This window comes from Carassius auratus, chromosome 5 (genome assembly GCF_003368295.1).
Source record: "Carassius auratus strain Wakin chromosome 5, ASM336829v1, whole genome shotgun sequence".
Taxonomy (NCBI): domain Eukaryota; kingdom Metazoa; phylum Chordata; class Actinopteri; order Cypriniformes; family Cyprinidae; genus Carassius; species Carassius auratus.
This window is the reverse complement of record NC_039247.1, coordinates 15,857,061-15,870,666: the sequence shown is the minus strand read 5'-3', so window position 1 is coordinate 15,870,666 and position 13,606 is coordinate 15,857,061. Positions and strand designations below refer to the sequence as shown.

At 37.7% G+C, this 13,606-nt stretch overlaps 1 protein-coding gene across 1 annotated transcript; it reads left to right on the top strand.

Annotated features, from left to right (window-relative positions):
* Positions 1-123: 123 nt before the first annotated feature.
* mtmr12 (myotubularin related protein 12) lies at positions 124-11,975 on the top strand. The gene is made up of 16 exons (XM_026250283.1): positions 124-381; positions 1,877-1,934; positions 2,199-2,338; positions 4,000-4,072; positions 4,201-4,337; positions 4,432-4,519; positions 5,169-5,292; positions 5,709-5,778; positions 5,928-6,025; positions 6,345-6,469; positions 6,611-6,689; positions 6,807-6,877; positions 7,141-7,310; positions 7,837-8,013; positions 8,250-8,408; positions 9,851-11,975. Exons 1-16 carry the CDS (start codon positions 313-315, stop codon positions 10,439-10,441), a joined length of 2,229 nt encoding a protein of 742 aa, XP_026106068.1. The 5' UTR covers positions 124-312; the 3' UTR covers positions 10,442-11,975.
* The last annotated feature ends 1,631 nt before the right edge of the window (positions 11,976-13,606 follow it).

Here is a 13,606-nt window from a genome sequence, read left to right as displayed (position 1 = left end):
TTTTTAATAGGACTGTTTATTGGCTCGGCACTGAGGAAGCGCATGAGATTGACAGTCACGCAATCCAATGAGCATCAAGCGCCTTGCGCTGACCAGCTAGAACACGGACAGCTCGTCCATAAAGAGCCAATGATGTCGAACGGGCGCGGTTTGCTGTCGGAGCAGGTCTGACTTCCAACCAAAGGAAATCGCGCCTGTGAAAGCAGAGGTGGAGAGGGACCGAGAGCAGAGAGGAAGAGGAAAGTTGGGCTGCTCGAGATCTCCCGGATTTCCACCTGACTGCTCGGGAAGCGAGATACTGGGACAGGCAAAATGTTGAGTTTGGGGAGCGTAGGAGCGAAATCTACTAAACCGTCATTCGTGTCTTATGTTACACCTGAGGTAAGCGAAAGCTTTCATGCCGCGTTATACTCGCGATGTTTACAAAACATCCCGGAGACACTGTTTTGAGCTAAAACAGCTGAAAGCGCGGACCGTCACGCGCTGGGCGGGGTTAAGTCCCAAGCTGATGCTGACATTGTTGACTTCTTCAAGTTTAGACAAACAGGGAAATCTCAGTCGGTTTTGGGTAACGTTACCTTTCGTTCACACTGGGAAATGCATTCACAGAACAGCAGTATCTTTTCATTCACTTAACGTTACTCTTCGAAGTTTGACGACTGAGTTTTAGGTGTAATGTAGTTGTGAAGTGTGGTTGTTGTTATCCAGGTTATTGATTGATTCCATGTTTATTGACACGAGCCACGAGTGTCCTCATTTTGCTCTGACATGTGATGTGTTTGAAGTCCATTCATGGTTTTAAACTTCATCTAATCTTGAGCGAGCATAGGGCGTCCCATTAGAATAGATGTCATGACCCATTGATGGCCAGTAGAGTTCATGCCCTTATTGTTCTTTCAAGAAAGCATGATGATTGTACTCCGAATAGAAACAACGTGATGTAAGATTAAAACCCTCTATTTTCATTGATTTTTTATTTTTATTTTATTCAATTAAATCAGTACAAGACCAAAAAATAATACAGTAGTAGCGATTTAAAGGAAACCCGTCATTATTACCCTTATGTTGTTCAAAACCTGCCAAAACCGAAATTTATGTAAACCGAAAGACGGTGTGTCTCAGGTTTCAAAAGCAAATTTTAGGAGAATATTTTCACCCCAGGATGTCATTAGGGAAAGGAGTGTCCCAGATTCTTGGGACTCTTTGTGAGGTTTTGTGTTTTGCAGCTGACCTCATGGTAGCCAGGATGCTTGGTGGCTTCCTTTCCTTTATCTATCCTGTTTGTTTCAACAGAACTTCTACAGTTTTTACCCATTCCCATTTGTTTATTGATTTGATCTGTTTGAACCAGTGACAGGGGAAGTAGCCTGGTTAAAATTTGCAAAGCATGCCTTGTGGATATCACAGGGCTTCTGCTGAAATGCATTGGGCCAGAGACACAGTTATTATGGGTAGAGGATCTTAGTGTGCTGATGTTGCTGTACAGTGCTGATGTGGTTCAGTTTTTCTTTTGTCATACAGGTTTGAAATAACATGAGGAGGAGTAATTCATGAACGAATACATTTTTGGGTGAACGGTTCCTTTAATGTAATAAATGACAGTGTAGGTTTCTCTTACCTACTTCTATTCTCATATGTACGATAGCAGCAGTTTTTTCACTAAGGAGCGGATGTTGTGTGTGTGCAGGCATTTAGACTTCAAATGTTCACATACTCCGCAGCAGCACACTCAGTGTGTGTGAAATGTGGCATGATGTGTTTGACATTATATTGATGTATAGTACTTGTTAAAATGTCATTTGGTAAGATATTTCATTAGATAATTTAATCACGTTTACGGTTTTTACATTAATTGTATTGTTTCTGTCTTCTTAAGGAAATAAAACTAGAGAAAGAACCACCAAAGAAAGAGATCCATCCTGATTTGCTGCCAGGTAAATTCAAAATCCCTTTCAATGTTTTGCCCTCTCGGGTTTTTCTTTGGCTTATTGGAAGTAAATCTTACTTTTTTTTTATTTTTTATTTTTTGTCACTGGGACCATGGGTGCAATGTTCAATTCAGACTTTAATAATAGTTCTTTAATTCAGATGGAAGCTTCCAGAGATCTCATTTAATGTAGTTGGGTAATACACTGTCTGCACACCACAAAACTGGCATTGTGTTTTATTCAAACTAACATGACTGTCTTGTTTCTTAGGTGAAGTGGAGTTCTGTAGCGCCAACCCCATTCTCAAATACACTCAAGATGACCTGTCCCAGCGTGGCATCTTTGGCACATTGTTCTGCACCAATTTTCGCATTACATTCATTAGTGATGAGATATCACAGGAGGAGACGGTAAGGATTGGTGACGGGGCTCCGATCTCACACAGTCTCATGAGAAAGCAGTACTGTAGTGTTTTAATAATGTGTACGAATTTGATTCATTCAAAAATTTTACATTTTTAGGACTTGGAAAGGTCCTCCCCTCAGTGGGGCATAAGAAAATTGTAGAGACCCATACTAATGACATCATACGAATTAGTCACCAATTTACAGAAATGTAAAATGGTTATGAATAGTCAAATGGAGAGTTTGTCTGGTAGACCAAAATAGTCAACTTATGAAAACTGTATTAATTTAAATGGCCATTTGTAATGGTAATTCACATCTACAATGCAGTCACCTAACAAACCGTCTAGAAATTGAAATTCAATCAACCAAAGAACCACAGTGTTTATTTTAAACATCACGTGCTTCCTGTATGCAGACTGCAGCATTTCTGTACATGTATTGTGGTTGAAAAGAATAAAATATATGTTAGGTGTTCATACAATGGTAGTCTTAATAATAAGAATGCTATTAATTAGGATTGTCTATCATTTAAACGGTTTTATTAAAAATGTGTCCTGTTTGAAAAGCTCATTACCCATTCTGTTGACTAAATGTGTAATAAAAAATAAAAAACATTTTTTTTTCCAAATTAACACATTAAATTGACAGTCCTACTATGAATCTAAAATAGTTAGTAAGCAAGTTATGTAGGTTTTATTGTGCTAAACATCTATGTTTAATTGAAACAGAATTGGTACATTATAGAGACACAAGAACATTAAAGTCTTGGAAAAACTATGATGTTGAACTACTGCATTGGAAATCAGCATGTTTGGTTAAATGACAGTGTGCTTTACAGGAAGAGTTTGTCGAAATTGGGCCATTTTATAGCCAAATTAAATTAAACCCTACAGATCTGCTAATTTTGTTGGCTCCTGTATGATAAATAGTTCTTCCTTGTTTTTTAGTCAGGTTTGGATAAACATTTCTCCTAATAAAAAAATAAATGGAAATGGAGTAAATGGGGAAAAGTGTGAATATAGTCAATCTTTGTTGTCCTTGAAACCCTGGGCGTATTAACTAAAAGAGCATTGGCCAAACTGCACGCTTGGTGATCGTGCATGAGGAACTGTGCTGTGCGCTCTCACTTTAGCTGCCATTTCAGGAACTTGAGAGCCTGACTCACTGGCAGTGAAATTCTGGTGGGAAACCAGTGTGTTAGAGCAGTCTCAGATGGTCAGGTATTCAGGAAGTGTCAGGTGCTCCTTCCAATGGTCTTTTCTTGGCTTGTTAAGGTCTGTATACCAAATAAGAGCAGTATATAGGGGATACTAATCTAAGTCATGATCTTAAAAAGCTGCAAAACGTGTTTTTGCTGAAAGCTAAATTGGGTTAGATGTCAGTGTTGGTTGGTATCATACTTTCAGACTTGTATTTGAGGGTGGTTAACAGGAACTGAAGCGTGTATCACACTTGATTTCACAAATTATTGTGTGAAAGCTTGATACAGCACACTGAACAAGGCAACAGTGTCTTGTTTTTCTGTTAGTTATGGTGTGTGGTGTAAAAGCGCACCTTTCACAAACGACTTGGTATTTGTTAATCACCGTCTTTCATAATCATTGTTCACTTTAGTATTGTCTGCATTGAGAAAGAGGCTGTTGTGTCACTCACCTTTGTTACAGACCAAGACCTTCCAGAACAAACTCTATGGAGAAAATGACATTCCATTAATGTGCGTGGATCACATCTATGGTGGTAATAATGGTTTTCAATTGTTATGAATGGTTCTAGAGCTGTACATTTGTAAAAAAGCAACAATGTGAATTTTCTTGGAAAAGTTTGAAATGTTTGATTCCTGAGAAACGGTTTTGTTTCTATTGAAGTTTATGATGAAAAGAGAAAACTGATAACAGGAGGCCTGGTGAAGAACAAATATCCGTCCAAAATGATCATTCACTGTAAAGACCTACGAGTCTTTCAGTTCTGTCTAACATACACCAAGGAGGAAGATGCCAAAAGGGTAATTTTGTTTTGACACTAGGACTGAAATATATATGTGTATATTGTAAAGAGGGTTTCACATCTCCTTTTGCATCTGTTTGTTTGTTCTTCAGATCTTTCATGGTATCGTTCACCATTGTTTGGAGGAGAAATCTCTGAAGTGTGTCTTTGCTTTTTCCTATACATGGACACCAAGCCCAGGTACAGATGTATCTTCTTGTAGAGGCTTTCATTGCGACACTGTTGTTACTTTTCAGTTTCACTTGTTGATGTAAATACGGCTGACGTCTGAGTTCTATATTCTTATGTCTCTGATATGTGTATATTTAACTGCTTTTGAAACAACATGCCTTCAAATACAGCAGGAACCAAAACCAGTAACTCCCCAAACCCATGGAACTGTTTATACAACAGAAGGGAAAATATCACCTTGTGACGTTCATGAAGACTCACTTAAGCAGAACATGAACTTTGCACACATCTGAAATGCAGCTCTGGTCTTGTAGCACCAACTGTTGAATTCTGATCATAGTCTCCTCAACTGGAATGCAACAGATGGCCGAAAGAACAGCAGTCATTCTGTCTTTTTAGACGATGTAATGCCATTAATTCCTGTGATGCACAGCTGAATGTTCAGCAGCTATTTCTCCAGTCTTCAATGTCACATGACCCATCAGAAATCATCCTAATATGATTTGCTTTTAAACCACATCTTTTGTTATTGTCAATACAGTTGTGCCCCGTAATATAATAATGAAGGGGGATTTTCTATGGTTCTACATTTTAAATGCCTTAAACTCTAAATAGTCAACTCTGGAACAACAACACATGATGTATTTTGTGTCTGCAGAAATGCAGAGGAAACAGGAGACAATTCTGTTTGACTCACCAGAGGACTGGACTCAGGAAATGAAACGGACAAAAGCGAACTGTCGACTAGTCACTGAAAACGAGAACTTTGATCTCTCTCAGAGGTACTTTATGCAGCTGTGAAGTGTCGTATAAAGTGTTACTATTGTATGAATTACAAACATTTTCAGTAATGGAATGTCATCTCTAATCTGTGTTTATATGTACTACTGACCTTGATTGTTAGAAGATCCATCCTACACTGTCTATATTTGGGTAGTTCAAAAAACATTATTTTGGGTGATGGAACTACCCACTATTACATTTTAATATCCTTTTAGCAGTTCAATTGCCCTGAAATATATGCATTTCTAAAATAAAATATTCCATGTAATCTCTCAATTATTATAAGGTCAAAGGCATGCATTCATTATTATAAAACATTTGAAAATAGTTTTTTAAAACCGTTTTCAGTGATCTATAGCAAGTCCTACATTAATAAATGGACCTAACAAAAACCCTGCTCTGACATTGTTTTTAGATTACCGAAGTACTTTGTCATCCCATCAGCACTAGGGGATTTATTCAGTTACCAAGGAAAGGGCTTTCCAGTGAGTAAGAATATTAACTAGATCTTTGTGAATGTTGCTCTGTTTTTATTTATTGATTTTAATTTTTTTATTTTTTTATTGTAAGGTTAGATTTTGTGTACAAATGGTCATTTTGTCAATTGTTTGATGGCTGTTATTATTCTTTTTAGATTTGGTGTTGGTCTCATCACAGCGGTTGTGCTCTCTTCAAAGCGTCCTTACCGTCTGTGACGCAGGAAGATGGGGATATCCAAAAGCACGTTGACATGTAAAGGAACATTCAGTTTTTTGGACTCTTTTATTTCTCCTGTGAGATCAGCCAGTCTGCTGGGATACCTTCATGGTTGTTTGTGCCCTAAGTTTCAGTGTTTTTACATGCTGACACTCAAGGCCACTGTTCTTTATCACAGAACAACATGCAGAATGTTATCTAGTAGTGTGCTAGACACCGTCAGCAAGGACAAGAGTTGATTTGTACTACAGTGTACACGGCAAAAACAAACAAAAAAAGTAGTATTGCCTTATCTTGACTGTCTATAGTACCTTCCCATTGAAAGTCCCCCCCCCCCCCCTTTTTTCTTTTAAAGAATGATAAATGCAGTTGCACATAATTACCTTTACTCCGCAAAAACAGAGGACCTCTCAGAATCACTTCCTACTATCCAAGACATCCAGCAATCATATAACAAGTTCAAACAATTCTTTCTTATCGGTGAGTCACAGAATACACAAATATCTCTTTCACAAGAAAATGCTAACGAATAAATAAATCCTCAAATATTAAATGAAAGGATGGATATTTGGTTTGTAATCACAGAGTAATGTTTTTTTTTTTTTTTTTTTTGTCTCTTAGAAAATTCAACCGATTTTTGGTTGTCTGACATGAAGTGGTTCTCTTCCCTTGAAAGTTCGGGATGGCTAGACATTATTAGGTCAGCTTACATCGATAGAATCCTAAATTGTGTGATTTTTCTACTTGTATTCCTCTTTATAATCATTAGTTAGATTCTATGAAACCATTATCAAACTGCATTTAATTTCCACAACAGACAATGCCTCCAAAAAGCAGTAGAGGTGGTTGAATGTCTTGAAAAGGAAAACACAAATGTTCTTATAACAGGTAGGTCAAGCATGTTTCAACTACATTAGACTTTCCAAAGATTCTGGTCCTCCAACATGTTAGCTTCTGGGTTAAAATAGAGTGAGTTTGGGATGGCTTGTCTATGTGCTAGAATGGTTCTACTTGGTACCAGAAGTAGTGCAGAAATTTCACATCTTATCTTTAAAAATGAAGTAGTTTTAAACCTTGATAAATCTACTGTATCCTGCTGACTTTGAGTTTGTATCCCCTGGTAATTTGTCCTGATATTGATTGATTTGCAGAGGAAGAGGGAACCGATCTGTGCTGTGTGATCTCCAGCCTGGTTCAGATAATGCTGGACCCTTATTACAGAACACTGATGGGTTTCCAGAGTCTGGTGCAGAAGGAGTGGGTGGCTGGATGCCATGCCTTCCTGGATCGATGTAATCACCTTCATCAAAAAGACAAGGAGGTAATTATTGCATGCTCCTTCCTGCCTGTTGTTTCTTCAGAGGCTAGGCTGGAAGTGGAAATGTTACTGTTTTGTATTTGCCCATTTTCGTTATGCTTAACCTCTGAGAATTACAGGCTATTTTGCAGCCAAAAAAAAATCAACCAGCAAACCTGTCTTTTAGAAGGATGTAAAATAATTTCCTGGAAAAGTTTATATGGAATAATTGATTCTGATTGGTCAGTCGTGGAATTCTGCGGACAGATATTTTATATGAAGACTACTGAACTCTACTGTGACTACTCAGTTCAGCTAATCTGCACTACGATCATGTTTTTCATTGCATATTGCAGTCCCTTAATTTCACTTAAAAGCATTTTCCATGCATGTACCTGTTGGCTAAGTAACCGTGTGATTTAAAATGGAGAATACAACTGGTATCAAAAAATAAACCCCTTCAGCATGATACAAGACCATCTGGGGTTTATTGTGTGATGCTGTTCTCACCTGTTTGTCTACTTAATGTGATTCTTGTTTCTCGATGTAGTGTCATTCTCCAGTCTTCCTCCTGTTCCTGGAGTGTGTGTGGCAGCTTGTTCAGCAGCACAGCCCGGCCTTCCAGTTCTCCGAGACTTATCTGACTGTGCTGTCCGACAGTGTTCATGTGCCGGTCTTTAGCACCTTTCTGTTCAACTCTCCCCATCACAGAGAAAGTGTTATGAAGGTAGAACTCCTGTATTTTCTCTCATACCTTTCATTTAAACTTATTTGATGTCATTGTGGTATTTGGACCTTACTGTAGTTAGTTAGTTTGTTACACTGTTCTGAAGACCATTCTGCAAGTTAACCGTATTAGAGGCCTCTATAGACGTACAGTGGCTAACAAGAAAACAGTCAGCCCTCTGTGATGCAGTCATTACTCTACATGTGCTAACTGCCTGTGCTTGATTGTCTTGGCAGGCAGAGTCACCGCTTGCACAAAGCAGCCAATTGAGCTGCCCAACAGTGTGGGACTGGTCTGTGCAGTTTGACAGCAAGGCCCAGAATTTCTTCTTTAACCCCCTGTATTCAGAAAAGGTGAAAAATGAGAGAGCTGTACGCAAACCTCACAAGCTCAAGGTGAGAGGGTGAAATGCTTCTGATACGATCTATGTTACGTACCGCATTTTCCGGACTATAAGTCGAACTTTTTTTTCATAGTTTGGCTGGTCCTGCGACTTATAGTCAGGTGCGACTTATTTATCAAAATTAATTTGACATGAACCGAGAGAAATGAACCAAGAGAAAACATTACCGTCTACAGCCGCGAGAGGGCGCTCTATGCTGCCAGAGATACTGTTCATTGCTCCTGTAGTCTACACTGAGCAGCACAGAGCGCCCTCTGGCGGCTGTAGACGGTAATGTTTTCTCTTGGTTCTTGGTTCTAAATGAATGCGACTTATAGTCCAATGCGACTTACATATGTTTTTTTCCTCATGACGTATTTTTGGACTGATGCTACTTATACTCAAGTGTGACTTATAGTCCGAAAAATACGGTAGTTTTAATAATTAAGGGAACGATGTGGAAAAACACCTCCTTTAAAAACGGTGTTCATTTACTGCTAAATTGTATCATATTTAGAAATTAGTTCAACATGTATGCATCACGCAATATAGTATTATGAGAAATACATTTGTACATTTGAGGTTTTATTGAACAATCAATAAAATACAGATATATATTATCTTATATCATGTGAATTATAATGTTTCGAAAAGGTGTCAAATCCAATATTCTATATAAATCGATGCGTTTTTACAATTGCCTGAATAATTCCGTAATGACCGATAAATCAAAAAACAGAATCCCAAAATCCAACACGCATCTGAATTACACTATAATCAGAGTTATTTATAGACCTACCGTATATTGTATGGTTTTAAAACATGTATTTAAATATTCCAAATGTTTCACATATATAAACATTGTCAAAAAAGCCAGAAACTATGAATTCAGATAAAATGACTTCACTCAGTTAGCCTACACATTATGGTGAACAATAAAGATATCTGAAATGTCCATCTAAACCTTGGAATCATGTTAAATCATGAGAACCCATTTAGTTTACAATGCCCATTTTGTTAATATCCAGTCAATCCCGATGGAATCAAATGATGCTTTACATTTATAAATATTTTTCAATAAGACATTTCACTCATTACAATAGGGAAGAACTTGTCATTTCTATTTAATGCTAATTATAAATAAAATAATAAAAGCACCTAATTCTGAGGGTTTCACTTGAACCTCTTGTGAAGTATTTGTTACTGTACAAATCTAAATGAATTACTGTTTAAAAGGAATAAATCTCACAAATGTTGGCGTTCAGATGACCGCTTAATAAGAGCATAGCTATTTGGTAAATGTGTTGAGATTTTAGTGAGATCTTTAGTCAAGAGGAAAATTAAAGGTGAGGGGGTCTTGCCCTACTTTTGCTTCTTTTTCTAATATCTCAGTTGAGTTTATTTTGTGAATTCATTTTTTTGCAGATTAATATTTACATTTGTCTTTATTTATAGCACCAAAGACAGTTATCCTTACCCAGCACAGCTTTCAAAACCCCGTTCAAGAAAGGTTTCTTTAAGGACGAGACGGAAAGCCTTAAAAAGATGCTACGAGTGAAGCGTCTCAGTCGCTGGATGGGCTCTCCTGACTCCACCGCTGCCATCAGCCGAGAGTTCTACGAATCCTGGCAACAGCGTCCTCTGGACTATCACGGCCTCCTGCTCCCCTGTCTGGACGGCCCGGCTGTCCGCGTCTGGATGCAGCGCTACCTGCGCTGGATACCTGAGGTGCACATTCTGGGCGGAGGCTCCATGGCCGTCATTACCAAGATTATGGAACTTCTGAGTCAGGTGCAGGATCTGAAGCGTGTGCTGGAGCAAAGAGACTCATCACAAGCTGCTAAACTCGATCACCGTCCATACATTCAGCACCGGCTGCTGTCGTTCGGCTCCTCGGGGCGATTGTCATCCTCATTCCCCTTCTCTTACAGCCGCAACCTATCTTTCAAGCCCAACATACCTACAGGTCTGATGCAGTGCCTTATGGTAACTGACAGTCTAGCCAGTCAGGAAGATGAGGCCAGTTCATTTGTGAGTCTGGTTTAACAGAGAACATTTTATCACCCATATGTTAATATTCGTCCATATATTATTAAACAATAATATTATGAGGTAAATACAGGATCATAGTGGCCTTTTCAGATTCAAATTAGGTGCTGAAAGTGCCTTTTGAGCTAAAGCGGGTCCTTTTGGAAAGTAAAACAGGTTTTTGTCAAACCACATGTGCCCTGCTGTATCAAAAACTAAATATGAGCCTTCGGGCAGAATGTAAGCTCTTTTATTTTTGATGTTCCTAATGGAACAGTACCTGGAGTTGTTCTCTTGCTCATCACGGAACACCAAACCCTGAGCTTCCAGCCTTTCTACAGTGCAGTGTTACATAAAATCAACACCAAGTAACATTCCATACAGTATTCCATTCCAGTGGTCTATGGATAGATGAGCTTATCCTGAATAATAGCGACCATTATAAAGAGTTCGAAACACATCTGACTTCCACATTTCTCTGACTCCTCACATGTTATAGCTCCTGATGTGGAGCCATCTACAGGTATATTATTGTTACTGCTGAATTTAAAATGTATTGAGAATTATACTGTACTTATTGTGGTCTGATTACTGTGACTTGGCATTTCTTTCCCGCAGATGCCAAGTCAACCTTCGGGTATATCTTTTTTTTTTTTCGCGTCTAAGAAAATGTAAGACAACAGGAAGTATGGAACAATACATGAGATCAGCTGTCTCTGAGTTTAAATGCTCTGTTGTGTAATGTACACAATTTTGGGCTCTTAGTTGTCAAGTGATAGGCTGGCTGTTATTTTAGAAGTACATTATGAGACAACAACAATAAATAAATTTTTTTTTGATAATAATAGTAAACAAAACAAAAAACCCCCACAAAGCTGATTATCTGGGGGAAGAATTGTTTTCTCATAATCTGAAGCAAGATTCAGCTGCCAAATTAATTATATATATAGTTGTAGACTGCAAGCCTTTGCAAATATAATTATTTAAACATAAGCTAATGTAATTCTGTATCTGCATTTGTGCACATTTCCTTTGCAGTACTACTGCCACAAATCAACAGGCACTTTGTTAAAAAAATGTTCAAATTGCATCTGAAATGTGATTAAGCTTATTTCAGCTGAAAGCACTGAAGCACTGAGCTGTTATTTGCTGGTAAATGCGTGGAGAGAGCAGCATTTTGTTTTGGTTTTCACCTTCTCCTCCTATGTTTTGCACTACTGCTCCTTGCCAGTCAATCACTGTTACCCGAGTCGGCTGTAAATCTGATTCTGTTCACTTCAGTTCTGTACTTCTCTTGTGTAAAACAAGGGATTTCAAGCTGGATTTGAAACTTATAACTGTATAATTGTTTTGTATTTTTCTATAATTAACTTCAGTGTTCATAATATCAGAGTTTGGCCTTGAAATATGTCAAATTGCTTTATTTTGGACCATTGGCTTCAAAGTGATAATTTTCATGTAAAAGTAGCATTAAATACTTTTATATATGCACTCGAGAAATGTCACTCTTTTTTCCGCAGAATGTGATTGAAATAAAACGCTAGATCAATGCTTTACGATCATGTTCTTGTAAAATGCAAGCAATAATGTTAGATGAAACCTCATACTTTTTTTAAGTAAATAGTTCTGACAGGTTTTAATAATTTGTGTGTGTGTGTGTGTGTGTGTGTGTGTGTGTGTGTGTATATATATATATATATTAGTACTGTGCAAAAGTCACAAGGAGTCTGACAACATGCAGTGCTTCACACAGAGATCTGATCTCGTCATCATCCAGTCTGTCTAGAGTAACCTGGGGCCTGTACCATGAAGCTTGATTAGGTGGCTAGCCAGCTATGTTTCAGCTTAGTTTCCGCCAACCCTGGGTTTTAGGTACTATGAAAGTAGCTCGGCTTTAATCGGTGTTCGTTGCCATGGTATTTTACACTGAACGGCTAACCTGCTCCGGGGTTCTGGATTCAAGATCTCAGACTGAAGTTGGACCAATCAGATGTGAGAGAAGTGACACATGTCTGACGCAAAGTCACTCCAGGTTATCTTGCTCCAAATTAAAGGTCACTTATGCTAAAAAAAAAAAAAAAAATAGAAGAAGTCTGGCTTTAATGATAATTACGGAGTCATTTTATGATTTATATAATTATTGTGATCCATATTATTATTATAATAATAATTTCTTTTACACACAATTTTAGTTTAACAGTAATTATAAATCATTTTAAATAAATATTAATGTATATAGATAATGTAATATAAACAAGCTGTAGTATCAATAGATTGCACTATTTATAAAAATTTAAAATCTGACCTTACATGTTCCAGTCTCTATCACTATATATTTTCAAATGTATAAACTAAGTTAACAAATTGTACTTGTGACTGCACAGAGCAAGATTCTTTATTTTATTTGTCCTCTTTCATGTTTTTTAAATTTGTCATATTCTTCAATCTCTTAATCTTTAGTAAAACCTTCAACCTTTAGTTTTGAATCTCGCTGGGTCTCTCGCGAGAAGTAAATCAAACTTGCTTTGTGTTGCAAGGCTCGTGATTGGCTGTTCACCAGTGATGTCACACATTCATGTGCACGTGCTCCACAAACTCAGGATTAAAGCCTGAGTTGACAAAGAAAGTTGATGAACAGCATCATGGTACCAACAAAGCCGGATTGGAGAGGTTTGGTTTTGTCAACTCAAAACTAATCCTGTAACTCTGAATTTGTCCATGGTACAGGCCCCTGAAGAAACAGATCAAACTGAGACAGACTAAATCTAGAAGAACTGTGGTAATGTCTCCAAAATGCTTCAAGAAACCGGCAAAGCTACAGAACTGTGAAAAGTTTTAGGCACTTGTGTAAAAATGCTGTAAAGTAAGGATGCCGTCAAAAATAATGCCATAAATAGATGTTATTAATTAAGTTATATTAAGTAAATTAAACCAACATTTGGTGTGACCACACTATGTGTCACATGTTGTTTTTCAGGTAGCTTTGCAGGTAGGTTTCTTGAAGTGTCTTTGAGACACTTGTTCTTCTGGATTGAGTCTGTCTTAGTTTGTTCTGTTTCTTCATGTTATTCCAAACAGACTAGATGATGAAAACTGATATTTACTACTGACACACTATAGCAAAACATAGAAATAAATGACTTAAAACTGTTTTTTTTGCTGGTGAAAATACTAGTGGCCTAC